Genomic DNA, 21,512 nt, shown 5'->3' on the forward strand with positions numbered 1-21,512 from the left:
AATGTCAGCTGGACTAGGCTCCAGCTCCTCCACGACCCCCAACAGGATAAGTGGTTATAGAAAATGAATGAGGTGCTTATTGATAGTCTGTAATATTTTCACCTCTTGACCTTTCTGCCAGACAGCCCTTTCCGATGGGGAACTGAACTGTTATATTGCTGTCTTTATCAACACCAGACTCCTTTGTTTTTACCTCACACAACATGGGAGCTGGTAGTCTACTTCTGATTTGACTTGTCGTGTTATAGTATGACTTTCGCTCCCAAACTAGTGTGGTGTCCACAGCAGTATACCGCTTAGCTTCCATGCTGGCTGGGGGAAGCTCCTACAAAGAACTGATGACAGACAATTCTCAAACAAGGCTTGGCTTAGTCACTTGGAGGCTCTGAGGGCTGGCGGTGTAATATCTAGCTATGTTATCAGGCAGAAACCTCCGTCAAGTCACATGGGAAAACATTTTAAGAGAGGCTTAGGGGAAATAACATTTTGACACTTAAACATGTACAGCACCCAAAGTTCATATATTTGGATTTGAAAACATAAGGAACCAAATGGTAAGCTACCCAATGATATAAAAACTAACTACAACCTCCTAGCAGGATGCTCATCTCCAGCAGTCATTTTTCTTTTTTTGTGTAGTTGTTGGAGCAGAAAATGCTGCATTTCCTCATGTTTCCCCCGCTACAGTCACACTCCAGTTGGCAGTGTGGAGTTACAGCTACTGTTTAAGACCTCAGGCTGATAGATGCATAGGGGGAGAGAAAAACAGCAATGCAGTCATGTGAAGAGCAGCATCTTTGGGCGCTGACAGATCATATGATGTGCAGGACGTCACCCATGCATAGCTGAGAGCAGGGGGCTCGTTACAGTGCTGCAGGTTTCCAGTTTGTGTGTGTATAATATTCTTTATTTTTGTAGCGCCTCTGCAGCATCACATCTGACAACATTAGGCTGAATGTTTGATACCCAAAACAAAGGTTTTCAGAGAACTGTTCATGGTGCAGATGCTGCTGTGTACAGTGGTGATCCAGCTCATAAAAATCCTGTGAGGTCCTTCAGATCATCCGCATAATTACATCTGTCTTGACAGGTTTGTCCCACGCCATGACGACGAGTTGGAGCTGGAGGTGGATGATCCGTTGCTGGTGGAGGTCCAGTCAGAGGATTACTGGTACGAAGGCTACAACATGCGAACTGGTGCCCGTGGGATCTTCCCAGCTTATTACGCCATAGAAGTGAGCAAGGACACAGAGAGCTACAAAGGTAATGACACCGCCACAGTTATTAATTATAAAGGGCTGAATGTGTTCGTAGAGATGCTGAAATGTCTTTGACATTAACTGAAACTGTACACAAGAGCACTGTATGAGTCAGCATATCCAAGGCCAGCTTTGTCAAAGCACATTTTTTGCTAATTTTATAACTCTTTTAGTTGTGTTTGTCTCAGATTGTAGAAAAGTATCATGGTTTTTAATTTCTACAGCCAATGACAATGTGTATCACTACAGTTTCAATTTCTGACATTCAGAAACTGGAACTGTAGTGATACACCTCATCTATTCCTGCTTGTACTATAAAATCCTGCTCCATTTAAGCCAGCATTTGTTCCTCTAGCCTTGGCCAAACAATAAACAGTATTTCCTCAGTGGGTTTCTTTAACAGGTCTTTTTGTAAAGCTAAAATGTGATCAAATGATGTTTTCTGTCCATATTCTTACATAAATGAGCATCTGCCTCTGCACTGGCAGGTAAAAATCAAATACCTAATTATTTTCTTAGCATTAAGTGGAAGATGTCGTGGGAGAATACTATAATTTATTATATATTTGTCAAAATAATTAGGTGCTGGGGCGAACACTAGCTCATCCGGTAGAGCAGGTGCCCCATGCACAAAGGCTGTGTCCTTGCCACAGAGGCCATGGCTTTCATTCCAATCCACGGCCCTTTGCTGCACGTCATCCCCCTCTCTCCTCCTCATGCTTTAGTTGTCCTATCAAATAAAGGCAAAAAGCCCCCAAAAAATATCTTAAAAATATAATAATTATGTCTTAAAATATAACTAACTTACAGCCATAGATTGTCGCTTGTTGTTGGACAGAAAACTTCAGTATTTTATTAAGCCTTTATTTAGGACAAGTAAAATCACTCATTTTTAAGTGTGACCTGTATCACAGCAGCAACATCCACATACAGGGCAACAGACAATGCAATACAAACATTTACATTAGATAAAAGGACATCAAGATAAAAGTGCTAAGAACAAGAAGAGGGTCAACTTGGATTACAAGAGCAAATCATAGATGCATTCTCAATATTCCTCAACAACAGTTTACTTGTAAGAGGGATCAGATCAGAAGCTAGCAGAGCAGATGTTAACCTGGTTAGGTTTGGCTGGACTTCGGCTCTGTATTCACTGGAGATCCAATAAAACAAATTGGTAAGGACTCAATACTGAAATAATAAACACAGTATCCCATTTTATTTTTTTGTTGATAAGGTTTTATTGAGGTTTTACACAAATGCATAGTGACGCTTCTTTGAGTCATTTCATGCCATGACAGTGTTGCTGAAAGCAATCTAAACTTATTAAGATCATTATTTACATTCAGAACACTTTTTTTTTTAAAGTGAGAACAAAGACGTTAGACAGGAGAGCAGCAGCAAAGAGTGAATTAAAGGAGATCCTGGTGTTTGTCTGTTTGGTCATCCAACTGTATTCAGAGATGCATCTGCTGAAATGAGGAAACAAGACACAGGGATGAAAAATGAAGAATGGAAATGCTTGTTGGTTAACTGACCCATCTGGTAGAACTAAAGCTGACTGTAGGTTCAGATGATGTAGAGCTGATCAATCAATCAGTCAAATGACACACACACTGCTGATCCAAGTAATTTCTCAAGGAATACACAATCTAGTTTTTAAGATTTTGTCCCACAGGATAGTACATTTAATATATTTGGTGTTTGGACTGTTGATGAAAAAACAAGTAGTTTGAAGATGTCACTTTGACCTTAAAGAAATTGTGCATTTTTCATCATTTTCTTTCTATTTTATTGGCCAAACAATAATTTAAATAATAAGCAGATTCAATAATAACAAAAGTCATTTAGTTACAGCCCTGTTATGAAAGAGATTTAATTCCACCCAATTTATTTTCCTTATTTTAATTTAAAAATGCACCCAGCTGTGTTTAAATTATGAGCATGGGTGAGGAACTATTAGATTTAGACAATTATTCAATTTGGAAAGTGAGAATAATTTGCCTGATCTGCACTTTATGAAAGCTCTAGCTGAGTATTAAAGTTGGACTTATGTTCAGATTAAAAGGACAGTTCACCCCAAAATCTAGGTGCTATTCATCAGTTTATATTATTAGATTATTACAATGTGAGGTGCTGAGTGTTGGAGATACTGTCGGTTGTCTGCCTTCTCCCTTATACGATGGAACTATCTGGCGCTCGACTTGTGGTGCTCAAAGCGCCATCTCTACGTCCAACACTCACCAACTCACATGAAAACAATCTAAACTGATAAACAGCACTGCAGAGGAAAAATATGTGTTTTTGATTTGGGGGTAAACTGTTCTTTTTAAGGTCACAAAAGCACCCAGATTGACCAGGTTCAGCTCCCAGCTTTGTTGTCCCATAAACACAAGCAGTAATGTTTGTGGGCAGGACACCTGTGAGCGATCATGTACAGACGGGGCTGTGATATATGGGGTTAACATGAAGCCCTACAGGTGAAGCACGGTTACAAAAAAACACAGGCAAACAGATTGTGATTTACATGTGTATGAAGTCATAGTGGAGAAGAAACAATTAACAAGTACAGAGTCACTGGTACTGATCAACAACCCCATTAGCTCCCAGCAGGTATATTTTTGTTTTCGTGCTGCTGTGGAAAACAAAACTAAACTTATTTTAGCGCTTAGGTTTTAGTGGCTCTTTTAGTGCTAAATACATTACTGCCACCTCTTCTATGTTATGATGTCTGTTGCCTTTGATTATTATTTCCTTGGTATTGGATCTTATTCCATGCTTTGTCTCTTTCCTGTGCAGTGAAGAGCAGTGAATGGATGGACAGATACCGGCTCAAGTTCTTGGGCTCAGTTCAAGTACCCTTCCACAAAGGAAACGACGTTCTGTGTGCAGCTATGCAGAAGGTATGAGGCCAGTGTGGTGCACATTTCTCGACTACTATAGTAAAGCAACATTAAGGAGAGATAAACACCAAAACTACATCAGTTATTGTCCCAGAATACTTAGGTAGAAGACATATGGCATGATGCAGTGGTTCTCAAATGGTGACGCCAGGGTCTGGAACAATTATCTTATGGCGTGATAAAGGTGATAACACAGGTTACAGAAACTACTGTGCACATATATTAATACAGGTGTGCCTTGAGATTTTGGCTTTCCTTTTGGTGTACCTTGGGCTCAAAACATTTGAAAACCACTGGCATAATGCATACAATAACACAGGAAGTACATCATTTGTACATCATAAACTGTTTAACAACTGACACGCTTCACTTTCTAAAGACAATTGAAAATGATTACACAATAACTTAATATCAAGTACTTGGAAGATGCAGAAAACATGCAGACGGCACGTGCCACCTGGGACTTACCTGATTGAATACAGGTTTATAGTAAGAATGTGCAACACACATCAAAAATCGAGGAGCTCCTGGGAAAAAACAGCATTAAAGTAACTTCCAAGTTAAGTTTTCAGACTTTAATTTGACAGGAGCTCTTCAAAATCACAATTTGACTGTTTCTCATAAAAGTACTACCAACACTGTTAAAACTTAATTACTTTGGTATCATCATCTAGTATAGAATTGGGTTGCAGGTTAAACGTGTCTTTTTACATTATAGGAGTCATCTTTCACATTTTTTTTCCAGATTGCCACCAACAGAAGGATGACAGTCAAGTACAACCCGCCTTCCTCCTGCATCCTGGAGATCAGTGTGAAAGGCATCAAGCTTGCAGTTCAAGAGGATTATTATGCCTGTGACAGAGTGAGTACTACTACTCCTCCTCCTCCTCCTCCTCCTCCCTCAGTCTGTCTGATGGAAAATAAATAAAGTGCAGCTTCCTGAGGTTTTGTAAAACAAGGGCTCGTCTTCACACCAGAATCACATTTAACTGTTGACGTATGTCGCCCTCGTGTGGCTGTCAGTAGAGACTGCAGCCCAGGGAAGTGGGTTTTTATAAGGTGGAGATTAAACCTATTTTCATCCTGAGCACTTTTAAACTTCTGTTCCTCAATATTTCAGAGAGAAACATTGTTGTTGCAGTGAACATCTGACACAAAAAGGCTCCTGTCCTAAAACACAACTCATTTTTTAAAGTCATCTGACCAAAAATTAACAGTGATCAGAAGACATTTAAAGTACAGCCCTAAAACAATCAGACCAATAAAACATAACAGTGACTTCAGTCTCATTGAAATCACATAAGAAAAAAAGCCTTTTCTATTCAGTCTTGTATTTGTGGTTAATGGTATGACAAAAAAAAATACCAAAAGTGTGCATACATAAAAAAACACATTCAATTGTGCACAGAGATCTTTGACTTTTGTCAAAGACTATTTTATGATCATGTCCCAGGGATGGGATATGAACTTTTTTGTCCACCTGCCACTGTGGCATGTTAGATGTCCTCTCAGAAAACCAGTGCGGTTTGGCAGTACTTTGATCTAGAAAATGAATTCAGCAGCAATTCATCTTTTTGAGATGTTCTATTATTTGTTAACTTTAAGTGAGTTGTTGTCAGATAATGTGCAGGTTTACATCCATATTGCACGGAGCAAAATGCCTCTCATTTCAGCTGAAACTTAATTATAAATTAGATGTTGTTTTATTAACTTTAAAGTGAATTGCTATCATTTCTGTCAGATAATCTGCAAGGTTCAATGTGCCCCACATTTCAGGGGCAACTTATTTTAGATGTTATTTTAGTGGTTAACTTTTGACTGAGTGCCGTCATGTTCACTTTCATACCGCACGGTGCAAAGTGTCTCGAACTTCAGCGGCATTTAAAATCCAACATGGTTGTTGAAGATTGTGATTAAAGGCATCAAAGGGCTCTTAATGCACACAATATTTTTGGGACAATGTTTCAAATACTTAACAATAAACTGTGCTAAATGATTCAAGTGCTTCCTTTTTTTGACCACTTTTGTACTTGTACTTCTACTCAAGGAGCTTTTAAAATGCAGGACTCTTGCTTGCATTTTAAATATACAATAGTTAAATATTGATTACATGCAGAGTCTAATAGGGCAAAAATAAGCAGACATTTATTCTTCCTCTTTTCTGTTCACAGAGTAACGAGTGCAGTCACTTCTTCCAGTTAAAGAACGTCTCCTTCTGCGGCTATCACCCCAAAAACAGCAAGTAAGTAAAGACTGAGAACTCCAATCAGGGACTGTAATGCCATGTCAAATTTTCTGTATTGTGTCGCCAGAATAAAACAAAGACCGTAAGAAACTGTCATGTTTTCACCCTCTGCTAGTGCTCATCTGCAGAGACCAAACATTAAGTCACCACAAGGTGTCGCTACAAGTCAACAAATGTACCAGACTTCAGACATAGACTGGATCTTGACTGCCTACTGATCAAATGTGAAACTTTATCATTAATACATGACAGAAAGAATTAACTATTCATCAAATAAAGGTGATGAAAATACCGGCTGCCCACTCTGAGGTGCCTAATCTGTGTTCCCCGTCTTCTCTGCAGGTATTTCGGTTTCATTACGAAGCACCCAGCGGACCAGAGATTTGCCTGCCATGTGTTTGTGTCTGAAGACTCCACTAAACCTCTTGCAGAGTCAGTAGGGTGAGTAAGACTTTCTGTGCATTAGCTCTAAGATATCTAAGTCCAGGTAAAGCAAAAACAAATTGCTATGTGCATAAAACTAGCTTTCAATATCATGAAAAAAAGCAGTATTCTCTGCTCTGACACACTGCAGGCGTGTCTCCTGAAGGAGCTGAACAATGATTGAGCTGCTGCAAAGTGGCAGACTATTGTCAGAAGCTAACTCAGCAGCACAAAACACACACACACCCCAAGCTGGAGAAGGATCCTCCACACAGCTCTTGTTAGCAGTTATTTCTACAGTGACCATTGTATCATCTTAGCTGAATGTCATTTTGATGTATCATGGTGCTTTTCCTTCTTTCTACAAAAGAAATTGCTAGTTTGCCAATGTCTTGTTAGCTAACTAGCTATCTAGCACATATTAATTTGTTGCTGATTTGTGCATGACATTGCCACGTCATATTCCCCCCTTTTTGATGGCATATTGACACCCAAAATTGAACAAAGTCCATTGTCCAAATTGACCTTTCGCTAAGTCTCGCCCCTTTGTGATGATCTGACAAGCTGTCAGAGTAAGCATGGAGCCCACACTGTAACTAACTGCACTCTCTGAAGAAATATGATCATATTTTTTTGAAAAATTAAAGAGTGATTCCAGAGAGAAGCAGACAGAGGGGTCTACAGTCTGTGTTTGAAGGATATATCCAGGATGTCAAACTGACTCAGCAGCAACAACAGGTTAAAAAGACAAAGACAGTTAGAAGCTAAAGCCGAACTATAGGCTACAGATCACAGTGTAAAAGTGAACCACCACATCACTGCTGATCGCCACAGAAGATAATGAATATAAAGGTAAACTTTGCTGATATTGAACCAGCTGTGTGGCATCACAGTGTGTGCAGATGAACCGTGTTTGGCTTCACCCCTGTGCTGCTGCCAGCAACCAGACCTCCGCTGCTGGACAGGCAAGGATCTCTAAACAACATTCATCTGTACACACTGCAATGACACACAGCTGGTTGAATATCAGCAGACTTTCCCTGCTTCCCTTCACTGGTTCCTGTGCAGCAGGGTCGGTCTTTGTTTCACTGTTATAATCATTAACAAGCAAAAGCAGCATGCGTATACATTCAGTAGGCTATATCTTCAGTAGAGCTAGCTAACCCTACACTTTTCAGGGTTTGATTTTGGTTTTGGAACAGGGAAGAAACGTATATCTTTTTCTAACCTCTCCAGTTAACAAGTATCATTAATACACGACGTGCCCCAGACACAACATTTAGCTCCAAATCCACAAAACCAGCCTGAAAATGAAGGAAATCTGAAGCGACTGTATTAGAGTCAATGGAGCACAGCTGTGTTGCTGTCGGACCCTGGTCTGAGCCAGGGATTAAGCGAAGGGTCAATTGATCGCTTGAAACATAAATTCTGAACAGTTCACCAGCATCCTGACAGTTACAAAAGCACGCCTTTAGAGCACCTATAAGAAATCACCACGGCGGAAGACAGCATATTCACAACATCCAGAAACAACTGTCGTGTATGTTCACGTAAACGCCAGCATCAACAGTTAATGATGTAATGATGAAGGGTTGTCCCTTCTGCCTTCACCCTCTACGCCATGTGACTCTGTTCCCAGGGACAGGGTGGCAAAATGACGTGTAGATGTGAAAGTAATATGTGGAATCTGACTTTTGACTCTCAATTGGGTGCTGTAAAAAAAAGCGTGTGTACTTTTAGTGAGTGCTAGAAATGACTTAAGTCCATGTCTCTGTTTTGCAGGAAAGCCTTCCAATTGTACTATAAAGAGTTTGTGGAGTTCTCGTGCCCCACAGAGGACATCTACCTGGAATAGCCCTGACCTGCCTTCAACCACAGCCCTGTACAGTACACTGTATCATAACATAATGTTGCATGAAGGACAGACATATCTAAAATAAAAAAAAGAAGAAGAAAAATTCAAAAACTAACACATCTGACAAAAAAGCAGGAAAAGAAGGATCATGTTTTGGAACTGTGGTGAAACCTCTGTGCAGCAAGAAGAGATGAAAATGAGCCAAAGGAGGAGTGTTTCGAGGGAAGAAAATATGCAAAATGGAGTCAGTGATGAGGTGGTGACCGCAGGCTGTCAGTGGAAAGCACAAACATTTTATCACCGCAGCCTTGGCAGCACTAATTAGCCTGTAGCGTCATCTCAGCAGGTGCAACACTGAAAGCCCTGGAGCCGTACTAGACTGCACCAGCTTGTTTTTGCACTTGACAAAAGAAAAACAGCAGCTGAGATTTGGAAAAATTTCCACATGATGAGTTTGCTTCGACTTTAAACATTTAGGGTCTGAGCACAAGGCGGGTGTATATTTACTGAATAAAATCCTCACACTGAAAATGTACACTAAGCGATAAAAATCCATGTAGGTACAGAGACCTTTATCCTCGTAGCACACCAGGTGTGAAGGTGATATCCACATTGTTTAGTGGCAACAAAAAAAACACCCGAAAACACTGTTAGTAAAGCAGCTACAGGTGATGTTCTGTGCATTTTGGGGTCACTTTTAGATGTTTGGTGAAGAATGTAGAGAATTTCATCAGCTGTTTGACAGCATAAAAATTATGTAACTTTTGGAGCATCACCTGAAAACAACAGGTTTTGGTGTCCCTAAGGCTCTCTACACATGGTCTGCAGTATGAGCTGTGCACACAGCAGTGTGGGGCTCAGAGTCAGGTGCACCAATGTGTGCAAAGTAACAGGAAGACAGTGTATTTCAGTTTAACACAAAGATGGGTAAGAGCCTGATTAGAGCTGAAACGATTAGTCAAATTCTAGATAAGGCGATCCACAAAGTTAGTCAGCAATCTTTGTGTTACCCAGGTAATCATCGCCGTATTTTTTAAGCAAAAATGTTAAAAGAAAATCTCTGGTTTCAGCTTCTCAAATTTTATTTTTTGCTGGTTTTCTTGGTCTTATCTGATTTTAAACCTAATATTTTGGGCACATTTGGATAAAAACAACAATTTAAATATGTCAACTTAAGCTTTGGGAAATTGTGATTGCCATTTTTACTTTTTTCAGACATTTTATGGAACAAATAATTCATTGATAATGAAAATAGTTAAAGCCTTACACCCAATGATCAGGAAGCTGCAGGTTTAGGTACATTAAAGTTTTTATTCCTTTATGGGTCACTCTAAAACAAGGTCAACATTTTAAGTGACTGATTGGAGGTGTAACCTACAAGTGGTGTACAACGCCCAAGGCAGCACAGCTTCGAGGTGTGGCATGTTTACTTTCTCCATTGGCAAACAGTAACCATGCAATTAATCAATTATTTGCTGCAGATCATGTGTGGAGGTCCTTGTGCTGTGTTCACACTACAAGACACAGAGACAGTGTGCCCGACTACATTATTGCCAAGTCGTCATTTAAGTGTTGTTCAAGAGCTCATTAACACGGTTGTCACCACAGGCTTGTGTGTGTGCTACTTGGCACAAAGCGCTTAAACTAAACATCCTCTAAAGTTTGTATTTAGACATAAAATGTCTATGCTTGTAATCAGTGTCTGAGCCCCATTTTTACATCACATTTCGCTGCTCCACACATCCATGTGTGCTTGTGTCTCGTCTCTTGTAACTAAGCTAGATGACATAGCATTCTGGGAAATGTAGGCAATTACTAATTGGAGTAAAATGAGAAAAAGCAGGGTAGACAACACTGAATCCCAAATATCTCCTGAAATGCACTCAGCATCACTTGTCTGTGATTTAGGGAAAAAAAAAACAGTGTGAGGTGTTTAAGTGTGGATTTTTCCTTTCAAACTGTTTAGCAGCTTCTACTGGTACTACAGTGCTATGCAAAATAGCCCACACAATTTGCCTAGTAAAGCCTTTAGCCCTCAGTTCCTAGTCTGTGTGTTCTAACTAGGTAAAAAATCAGTGACGTCGATGTTAAATCAGAGGGGGAAAACATCAGGCTAGGCTTTTTGGTGGTTCAAGACGAGGTACGACATACAGGATTCTCTTTCAGGTGGTGTTCTAGAAACTTGCTCCCCATAGTTTCCACATCAGAAATACTACATGCTCACAGTGTGGCGGTGGTAAGGTAATAAGGCTGATCCTCGCTGCGGTAGGTACAGGTGCTGACAAGGGAGCAAAAGCAAAACTCTGGTGTCTTCATAACTTCACTAGTAGTGCCTCTTTTTCATCAGATCATTGTGACCTTCCTCAGTTAACACTATCACATTTTAAGGGATTGCCATTGAGTGCGTGTTGAGTGTAGTTTGAATGCAAATGGTGATGGAGGAATATGTTTGATGTGACTTGAGCTTTTTTTTCCCACTGCAATAAATGTGCTGTACCTATGCTGTCACGGGTCGTATTTCAGAACACTGAAATTGTGCTGACAATGAGCCTTTATGTCAATTTCCCCAAGTAAGAAGTTAAACTGAAGAGAGAGAGAGATTCAACCAAAACCAAGAAGATTCTCTAGTAAACGTGACACACTTATATAGGAGGTAAATATACACATGTGCTAAATCTATTCTGTTATAATACATCCATGTAAATAAGTATTTCATTGCAGGAAAGGTGGTCTTTTCATAAAACGGGGCTGTCTGTGCAGTAGAAAGATGCAGATACTTTTGAAGTTGGTGCTACAGACCAGAGAAAACAGAAAATCCATCTCTCAGAGCTGATCAGCTCAGACTGGGTCAACCGATTAATATCCAACTCCACAGCTCGTACTCCACAAACTGCTGCTGAGGTAAAATAAACTCCAAGAACCTGTGCTGCGTTTACAGACCTGCAAAAACCTCCAAATTCAAAGAGGGGGCAGAATGATACAGAGAGACACACCCACGGTTCAAGATTCTCAATTAATGTAAAAATCAACATCAGACAAAATAAACTAAAGCTGTCTGTCTTTGGACTGAAAGTTGGTTATCATTATGTGTTCTAAACAGGGGCTCAAATGATTACCACTCTTTTGTTTTTTAAATCATCCTGGGTACAGCATGGATACAGCACAGTTGTACTGCAGTGGGAAAACTCACAGAAAGGGTGCTTCCTGCATCACTTACCACTAACACTAATTTGTAACAGATTATTTTGTGTGATCTATATTTAACAGAAGAAGAAATATCTGTAGAGGAAAGATGAATTAATGAAGGATGCGGAAATTGTCGATTCAGCCATCTCCCCAGTCCCCACTGTTTGTTCCTTTCAACAACAAAAAAAAAATCAGAAATCTGAACAAAGTAAATGAGTCGTCTGCTGTTGCTGATCAAAGCCATCATGTTCCCATCGAGAGATCAACACTGACTTTTATATGAGTTCCCTTCTCAAGAGCCGATCAGGCAGACAGAAGGAAATGTACTGTAGTGGGGGCTATACAAAGGGTGTATAGACATGCCATATATAAATAAATAATTTAATATCTGTAATTATAAATATTACGTTGTATTGATTCAACATGTAGTATGTGAAATTTCTCTTTATTTTGGAATTTTTTTAGGTGTGAACTATTCTTTATTTAAAAATTTTAATGCAGAGCTCATGGTGTCCTGTCGTTATTATACACACACACATAACACACACACACCCCTATATCACTGTGCTTGTGACGTCCTGGTGTTGATTATCAGCGGATGATCTGACTGGCCACGCTGCTGCCAGACTACAACTCTGATGATGTTATAATATCCCTACATCTCAACATTTAAGTTGGTGAATAAAATGTCCAGAAAATAGAAGGATGTAAAAGCGATAAGTTTAAACAAAAAAAAAAGTGACTGAGCTCCCGTAGATCACCGTAATTCGCTCCTTTTTGGTCTCCCTCTCAAGTCCATCTACAAACTTTAGCTGGTCCTGACCTCTGCTGCTGGCACCATCATCAGAACCCCCTCCATCAATCACATCACTCCAGTCCTCCTGCAGCTTCACTGGCTCCCAGTTAAACACCGCACTGACTTCAAAATCTTACTCCTCACCTTTAAGGCCGTCCACAACCTCGCTCCTCTGTACATCTCCCAACTCTTGCACATCCACACCCCCACCCACACTCTCAGGTCTTCCTCTTTCATCCACCTCACTGTCCCACCAGTTCATCTGACCACCATGGCGTCTAGAGCCTTCAGCCGCTTTACCCCCAGATTGCAGACGTTACAGGCCTACTGTGCACTGGTCGGAGACTCAATCTACTCTGTGAAGGATTTTAGGATTTTATTAGGCCCTGTTTGTTTGCTTTCTTTTGAAGAAGACAGTACAGAGGGGAGAGATGACATACAACACAGTCCTACAGCAGGACCCAAACTGGGGTTATTGCAAAACATAGTCTTAGATATCTCAGTCACCTAGGGCGCCGTGTTTTGTCAGTACAGCTGGGTGTCAGTGAAAAAGTTACGTTAACAGTAGCACAACCAGCACCCTTAAAAACCATCTGACACCAATTGAGTACTTCTTTTAATACCTTTTTTATACTTCATTTGATACCTGTTTTATGAATGAAAGCATTTAAGAATGTCATCCCAGCACGCTGAACTGCCAACTCCATCAAATACACCACACTCATGACACCGCAGACTGTATGGGTTGTAGCTGCTGTGTAGTGGGCTAATTGCACATCACATTAAATCAAAGGCCTGTGGTGATCAGCTGCGATCAAAAACATACCAATAGTCTTTTTTTTTTTTTTTTTTTTTTTTTAGATCTAGGAATAAAAAGGATTTAATGCAGGTATCGTTTGACTGGAGAAGTTTCAACACTACCTGGCGCTGGGTTACTTTGGTTAATAGCTTAAAGCCAGTGGTGAAATGGAGGGTATACACTGGTACATATGGGGTATGTCCTCCACTTTTTCTGGCCGTTTACAGTTGACCCACCTATAAGCCAAAAAGCCATTGGAATGCATAGAAGAGTATATCCACTTCCTCCCTAGTAATCTACCCATCTACATAGTAAAACACCCACCTCATCAACTACCACTCCACTACTGCTTTAAGGCATTGAGTCCACACAGTGGATATCCAGGTCAAGACTTCCTTTTCTGTATATCAGTCATTTTGGCTCATCTGTATAAGTAATAAACACATGATGGAGGGTTTTTTGTTTGTTTTGGTTAATAGTCCTCCAAACGATCAAAACACAGGGACATGGGCACAATCAGTAAGTTTTTGCTGTTTTTATTTTGTAATGTTTTTTTTCCTCTTCAGGTGATCCTGCCTGCAGGACAGATCAGCTTCATTTATTCACATCAGGATCTGCTGTGTTTCTGTTAGTAGTATTCATCCTCAAGGTTAGGTTGATATGGATTTTCAGTGTGGGGTGGCAGAGGAGGAGGGAGGGGCCTCTCACCGTAATCTGCTGCAACACATTAATAAAATAAGAAGTATAGAAAGCACCCCATTAATGTTTAATCATTTTGACCTCTGCATTTTATCAGTGTTCCTTTTGTTCAGTGTTTATTTTGGATACAAAGCCCTTGGTACCTTGTTGACAAAAGCGTTACGTAATTAAAGATAACAAGTTACTAAGCAACCTCAATAAAATCATATGCGGCTTTCTCACCATCAGTAACGATAACGTGGTGTTTGAAGAGGCTGGGGTCAAAGAGCACCTCTAACTCGGCGGTACCTTCATCAGCTCTGCTGAAGACACAACACCAGATGAAAACAGAGAACGCCTTTACACGCTGTCTGTTTACATGCGTATGAGAGAGGGAAAGGAACTACTATGTTTACAGTGTGTGCACAAAAACTGATCAAGGGCACTTCCCCAGAAAATGGAACAATGGTGCTGCCCCATCACAAATGCCCGCCCTCCAGCCGCTGTTACATCCTGTTTAATAGTTAACTTTATTTCTCAAACATAAAATTGGACTATGGTTAATAGTCAGACATAATCCATAACCATGGCACCGAGATTGCAGCTACAGTGATTTGGAAAACACAAATATGGCACTTAAAGCCCAACTCCAGTCAGTTTACTTCCTGTTTAACAGTTGAGTTTTTTTCTAAACGGAGAATGAGGATGTTCTTTAACAGTCAGACAGGAGCAAGGTCCAGCCCTCATGATGTTTTCTGCTACCTTTTTTCATTATTATTTCCTGTTAGTCTACACCTTATAGTTTTCTGCTCTGATAAGTTTGAGTATATTTGTGCTTTAAAACCTGCCAGTCAATTCAGCATCCTCTTAAACTTCTAAATCCACTTACAATTAGACAAAATCAAGTCCCCTGGGAGTTGAAATATGGTTACATCTGGTTGAAACAGCTATTTTGAATTTGGGAATGTCAGGCATGGATTCAGCATCCTCAATAACCCCCAAACCACTCCAATACTGTTCAAAATCAGACAAGCAGTTGCTGAAATACAGTCTATAGGTTATTATGCTTTAAAAAAAAAAAAACAGGACAAAGGCTTTAAACATCTCACAAACAAGACAAGAGTACAACATGCTGACCCTCTCTCTCTCACTAGAGGTGAGCCACAATTTGGCTGCTCCTGCTCTGAGGAGCCATGGCACCATTCGCCTGTAGCAGTACACCCCAGGACAGATGGAAGTGTTGCCGAGGTTCGCCGTTTGAAATGTAGTTTGAAATGTTCACAAGGTGCGCTGTCCACCAGCACTGGCCCGTCTCGCCTCAGCTCCCAGCATCAGCACCGCCATGGGTAGCACTGTGACTCCCTTTATTTTTTGCTGTAATCTGGGCTTTTCTCTCGTTGCTGCGTGGAGACGTTCTGTGTGTCTGGGCTGAAAGGTGAGTGCTTCCCAGTGTCCAGACCTGATAAAGGCCAGTGTTGGTGGACGGTGCAAACCTTCAGAACATCCTGCAAACAGTGGACCTCAGCAACATGTCTATCCATCCTGAGGTGTGCTGTGGCCACAAGACGGTAAAGGAGAGAGTGAGTTCACCTTTTTACCACCCATACAAATGCCATTATGAAAATTAACAACATAATAATTTAAGATGGAGAAAACTGAAATAAATTGAAGACCTCCGTTAGCTAATGGAATAAGTCAGGGTAGCTAACTAATGTTACACCTAACTGACCGCCAATGGGATAATCAAACATACACAGAGATATGACGAAGGCTATCATACTACAATTATGGTAGAAAACAACACAAGTCGGCTATGTTATGACAGTGCACCGGATGATGCATGACCTGCAGCTTCTCCAACAATCATACGTCATCTTCCAGTTAGCAAAAATCTCTTTTAAGTTATTTGTCCAAACGTATTTGGCAAACAGTGTGGCCAATCAGCAATTTCAGGGAATGACTCTGAAAAGTATTCGATATAAGCATGCCAAAATACACTGGAGGGAAGCTTTAATGTTACAGCAGCACTTATAACCACATTACTGATAATTGTTTATCAAAAATCTCACTGTATAAATATTCTGTGAAAGCACCAATAGTCAACCCTACAATATCACTGCAATATAGATATCGATGTTTTTGGTCAAAAGTATTGTGATATTTGATTTTCTCCATATTGCCCAGCTCTACTTTGTGGCTATGTAGCATATGATGAGGGACATCGGGAAACTGACTGACCACCGCTCAATGGAGCATGGACATCAACGTGTTAGTCAGAGGTGACCAGCAAAGAGAAGCTCATGAAGACTCTGTTTCTCCGCTGTACACTGAAAATAATAGGGCGTATGTTTATGTACCAATGTTGGTGCTGAATTGTGAAGGAAAACAAGTCTTTTCTTGGAAACCTATTAGTCATTCTTGTGTGGCTCCTAAAAGATAAATGGTCACTTGTGTTTGCAGAAGGTCATTAAGTGTATGCAACACTGGTGAGTGCTGTGCAGAAAGGTGCAGAAACAGAGATAAGGTGGAGAACTTAGTGTTTACGAAACCCAGTCTGACCACATCCTGAACAAAACGCCTTAAACACATTTCAGAGTGGCAGCTCCCTGTCTCCAGCCCAAAGTCATATTTTTGTGTATAATTAATAGAGATGATTTTTCCAACAACAAACATTCAGCGAGCTAAAATGTCTTTTTCTGCTCAAAATTATCTCATATGTGTCTGCTTAGACTTGAATGTTCAGTTCCAATGAACTATCTGGCCCATCCCTAACTCTGACATTACAGGTACGGCTCCAAGGTCCATTTTGTATTTTGACATCCTCCTCAACTGTGGTAGCAACTGCTGCACCAAGTATTAAAAGCAGAAAACTGTCTGACTACAGCCCTAGTCTGTGCCTCTTGTACACAGCTGCTGATGGCATCACCAAGCCTGATGAGTACCATAAAACAACTTTACATATATGAACAAGACATATTTCTCTGCAGCGGCAGTAAACACAGCACACGGGCCACTGATAACTGATGTGAGCTTTACAAGATATTTAGGGCCCTTAAACAACTCCATTAACCATTATAAAGCACAGCTATCTATAGCATAGCACCTATCCCCAGTATAACACGTGTACCCACACAGACTCTCTCAAAGGGCCATAAGTGCTTCTAATGACTGTCAACACTCCACTTTCTGTCTTCAGTAGAGAATCAGAGACTCTAGGCTGCCTTTACACTACCATGTCTTGATGCCCAATTCCGATTTGTTGCCTATATCCGATTTTACCTGACTGCTGTTTACATGTTCTATTCACCTTATTTTTCACAGAGACACGGAGGCAAAACAGAACACAGCCAGCTTCCGGTTTTTTGTGCGACACTCCCGGTCCAGCACTCTTGACCACTGTGTAAATGTCCCACGGTATTTGCTACAGTGACATTACTGCACGCATGGAAATGTTAACATTACTGAAAGCAATTTTAAGGACTAACTTTAATCATTTGAAGTTAATCGTTAAAGAATAAATCACCTGGAAAGCTGGCGCTGCTCCACATAATTTAAAAGGTAACTTAGCCTGCTGGTACACTGGAGCTGACAGTCTGTCTTACTCAGCGATTGACGTGCGATTTATTCGGCTTTCCTTCCTTTCCCTCGCTCATGAGCACGTCATCAAAATGCGCTTTCGTCACATTATTCATGACGTATGACGTGGATTGCCAGGAAATATCCGATCTGTCTGTTTAGATTACAGACCTATTGGCAGATATCTAATTCATATCCGACATATTTCCATATATGAAGGAGGCCTGAATCTGATCTGACAATATCCAATATCATGCGTTTTTTTTCCTGTTTACACGTTCATGTTACAGATCCGATCTGTGCCACTTGAGAGGAAAAAAATCAGAATTCGGTCACTTGAACCATGTATTGTAAAGTAGGCTTAACAGAAGCTTCTCAACGCTGGTTATCTCTGACTCCAGAAAAATAACCAAGTGTGCACACATCCAGGCAAAAATACTCAGGTGAAAGACAAAAAAATCTCCAGGTCAGAAAGAAGATCTGCTAACTGTTGGCAATGTGTTGATCCACAAGATTTTCCTCAGGTCAGACTGGTTAGCTCTGACTACTGGGTCTACATCAATGCCTATGCTACAATCAGCAGTGGTCAGTCAGTAGGGATGTTTATCATTTAGAAAACTTCTTCCTCAGACGTTGAACTGACCGTTCACCAGGAAGAGAGCAGCTCCAGAGATGGCAGCAACAAAAAGTTTTCTGCTCTTTGACTGGTGAAGCTTAGATACTACCTGGTACTGGGTTATTTCAGGCAATAGCTTGAAAGTATCGAATACCAATACCCAGCCCTTTCAGTCAGTGCCCCCTGTGTCAACAAACTATGTACCAAAGCCCTCCTACAGTCTTTCCCCCCTTACTTCTCTGATGCATTTTTTAAAAATATACTGGGATGGAAGGTTCTTACAGAATTTGAAGGTGTTACGTTGGATGCTCTCTGTCTACATGAGATCTGTTAAATATGGAACTCAGTCACATCATGTAAACAAGCCACACACCACAGCTGTGGTCTCAGAGTAACCACCAAACTTAATACAGGAAGTCCAGGAAACCAAGTTAAATTATAATAGCACAGAAAACTGTCAGAGGTCCAAACTGCTGCCTCGACATGTTCACATGATTGTTTTCTTTTAAATAATACCTTTATTTCATCAACAGGAGCCCCCTTCCCCTCCTCCGATTAAATGCCAATACAAAACAAAAACTCAGCATTTACTGGGCAATGATGATGGTGATTCTTGTGTTACTCTTAACAGGAAAAAGTAAAGCATAAAGTACAAATAAAGACTCACCTGCTCAGCACAGGTGCAGAGAGACCTCCACCAACAAAGCAAATGAGGAGGGTTATGATGTATCCACTGATCATCATCATTATGTTTGGAGGTGTTGTGAACGGGAAGCCTTGAGCAAACTACTGCATCAACTCACAAGAGAAGTTTGATTCTAAATTTCCTTCAAATCATAATTAACTAGGACACACTTGGAATGTTTACATTTAACAATGTGAGTGATCATGTAATTACTTTTTTGTGAACAGAGCACAAAGACAAAACTTATACATGTAAAGTGGGTGTGATTTTTGGACACATTTGTGTGCACCTTGTTCAACTGACACCACATAAAGTTTGCCTCTTGCACTCTAATGTTTCTGTACCGCTGTGGGTGCTAAAACATGGAGAAAAGTGGTGCACACTTCTAGTATAAGAACAACTTTAATGTGACACCAACACTTTCCAGAATCTAATGAAGCAGATATTATATCAGGATGTTTATTTAGATAGTTCAAACAAACCGTTTCAGACAGTGGATAAATAGAGGTGCTGCAGCAATGGACAGCATGAGAATAATAATGTGGTATTTTAACATAAAAACATGTTAACATGTTCTGGTAGTACCCTGAAATAAAAGTATGAACCTTAAAATAAGCATAAGGGGTCATACACATGCTGTGTTTTTTGCGCCCTCAAATCCATTGTTTTCAAGGTAGACACGCAGCAGGCATGCTCAAATGACAAATGAAAGAGACATCGCCTCGACGGGCACACATTCCCAAGCGCCTATTTTTTCAGGGCACAACGGCTGTGCCCTGGGATACACAGAGTTCAACTTTATAATTCAGCAGTGCCAACTGCATGTCATTTGACGGGGCACAACCAATCACAGCTGACAGATATCTTACCCTTCTTCCATAACTATCAGTCAGTACGTTTACATGACACTTGAAAAAACGAATTATTGCCTTAATCCGACTATAACTGGACAACTGAAGTGCATGTAAACACGTTACTCCGACTAATATCGGAGTTCTCCAACTCCGATTAAGACACCCAGATAATGCGATTGGAATTCGATTTTCTCCGGCATGTATACGCCTTAATCGGAGTTAAACTAGACAATGCATGTGCGCATGCTCCACACCCCCCACGCTGGCGTATGACCCCAGAACAGACAAGACATGCTATTGTTGTAGCCCTCCAACAGCGTACAGCATTCTTGTCTGCCTCTCGAAATCACCATGACCACGAGGCATAGCGTGCACCTTATCTGCACAATCAGTAACATGTACATTATGTACGAGATGAACAAAGCTGTACGATTATCCATCTTGTTGTTGTTCGAAAATGCCAGTCTGCCGCCTGACTCCAGTTGTTTATTATTAAGTGACGTAATAGGTCAACCGGAAAGGGGGCCGTATTAACCCGCTGAAACGACGCATACCGCCACCTAGTGTTGAGGAGGAGGACACGTTCCCCTCAGTAATTGGATTTTCTCAGCTGCATGTAAACTGGGACAAGGACAGAAGTCCGATTAAGTATTTAATCTAAGAGTACGCTTCAGTAAACAATAGTGTTTTCAGCCCTGATTTAAAGGAGCTGACAGTTTGAGCAAACCTCAGATCTACATATTATGCTATACATAATATGCTATACTGTGTTTGTATTGTGTATATGGTGTTTATACAGTATATAAATACTGTATATATATATATATATATATATATATATATACACAGTACAGGCCAAAAGTTTGGACACACCTTCTCATTCAATGCGTTTTCTTTATTTTCATGACTATTTACATTGTAGATTCTCACTGAAGGCATCAAAACTATGAATGAACACATGTGGAGTTATGTACTTAACAAAAAAAGGTGAAATAACTGAAAACATGTTTTATATTCTAGTTTCTTCAAAATAGCCACCCTTTGCTCTGATTACTGCTTTGCACACTCTTGGCATTCTCTCCATGAGCTTCAAGAGGTAGTCACCTGAAATGGTTTCCACTTCACAGGTGTGCCTTATCAGGGTTAATTAGTGGAATTTCTTGCTTTATCAATGGGGTTGGGACCATCAGTTGTGTTGTGCAGAAGTCAGGTTAATACACAGCCGACAGCCCTATTGGACAACTGTTAAAATTCATATTATGGCAAGAACCAATCAGCTAACTAAAGAAAAACGAGTGGCCATCATTACTTTAAGAAATGAAGGTCAGTCAGTCCGGAAAATTGCAAAAACTTTAAATGTGTCCCCAAGTGGAGTCGCAAAAACCATCAAGCGCTACAACGAAACTGGCACCCATGAGGACCGACCCAGGAAAGGAAGACCAAGAGTCACCTCTGCTTCTGAGGATAAGTTCATCCGAGTCAGCAGCCTCAGAAATCGCAAGTTAACAGCAGCTCAGATCAGAGACCAGATGAATGCCACACAGAGTTCTAGCAGCAGACCCATCTCTAGAACAACTGTTAAGAGGAGACTGCGCGAATCAGGCCTTCATGGTCAAATAGCTGCTAGGAAACCACTG

General features: G+C 40.6%; 1 protein-coding gene across 3 annotated transcripts in view; it reads left to right on the forward strand.

Annotated features, from left to right (window-relative positions):
- The window catches only part of mapk8ip1b (mitogen-activated protein kinase 8 interacting protein 1b), a 76,609-nt gene extending 64,225 nt beyond the window's left edge, over positions 1-12,384 (forward strand). For 2 of the 3 annotated variants that reach the window (XM_049561615.1, XM_049561625.1), the window contains 6 exons: positions 1,091-1,263; positions 4,059-4,162; positions 4,908-5,024; positions 6,334-6,404; positions 6,750-6,848; positions 8,613-12,384. In XM_049561615.1, the coding sequence (XP_049417572.1) occupies positions 1,091-1,263; positions 4,059-4,162; positions 4,908-5,024; positions 6,334-6,404; positions 6,750-6,848; positions 8,613-8,685 (637 nt within the window). In that variant the 3' untranslated portion in view covers positions 8,686-12,384. Of the gene's footprint in view, positions 1-1,090; positions 1,264-4,058; positions 4,163-4,907; positions 5,025-6,333; positions 6,405-6,522; positions 6,632-6,749; positions 6,849-8,612 lie in introns of those variants that run through there. The other variant, XM_049561620.1, reaches the window with a different exon arrangement.
- The last annotated feature ends 9,128 nt before the right edge of the window (positions 12,385-21,512 follow it).

The sequence above is a fragment of the Epinephelus fuscoguttatus genome, linkage group LG2 (assembly GCF_011397635.1).
Source record: "Epinephelus fuscoguttatus linkage group LG2, E.fuscoguttatus.final_Chr_v1".
Taxonomy (NCBI): domain Eukaryota; kingdom Metazoa; phylum Chordata; class Actinopteri; order Perciformes; family Serranidae; genus Epinephelus; species Epinephelus fuscoguttatus.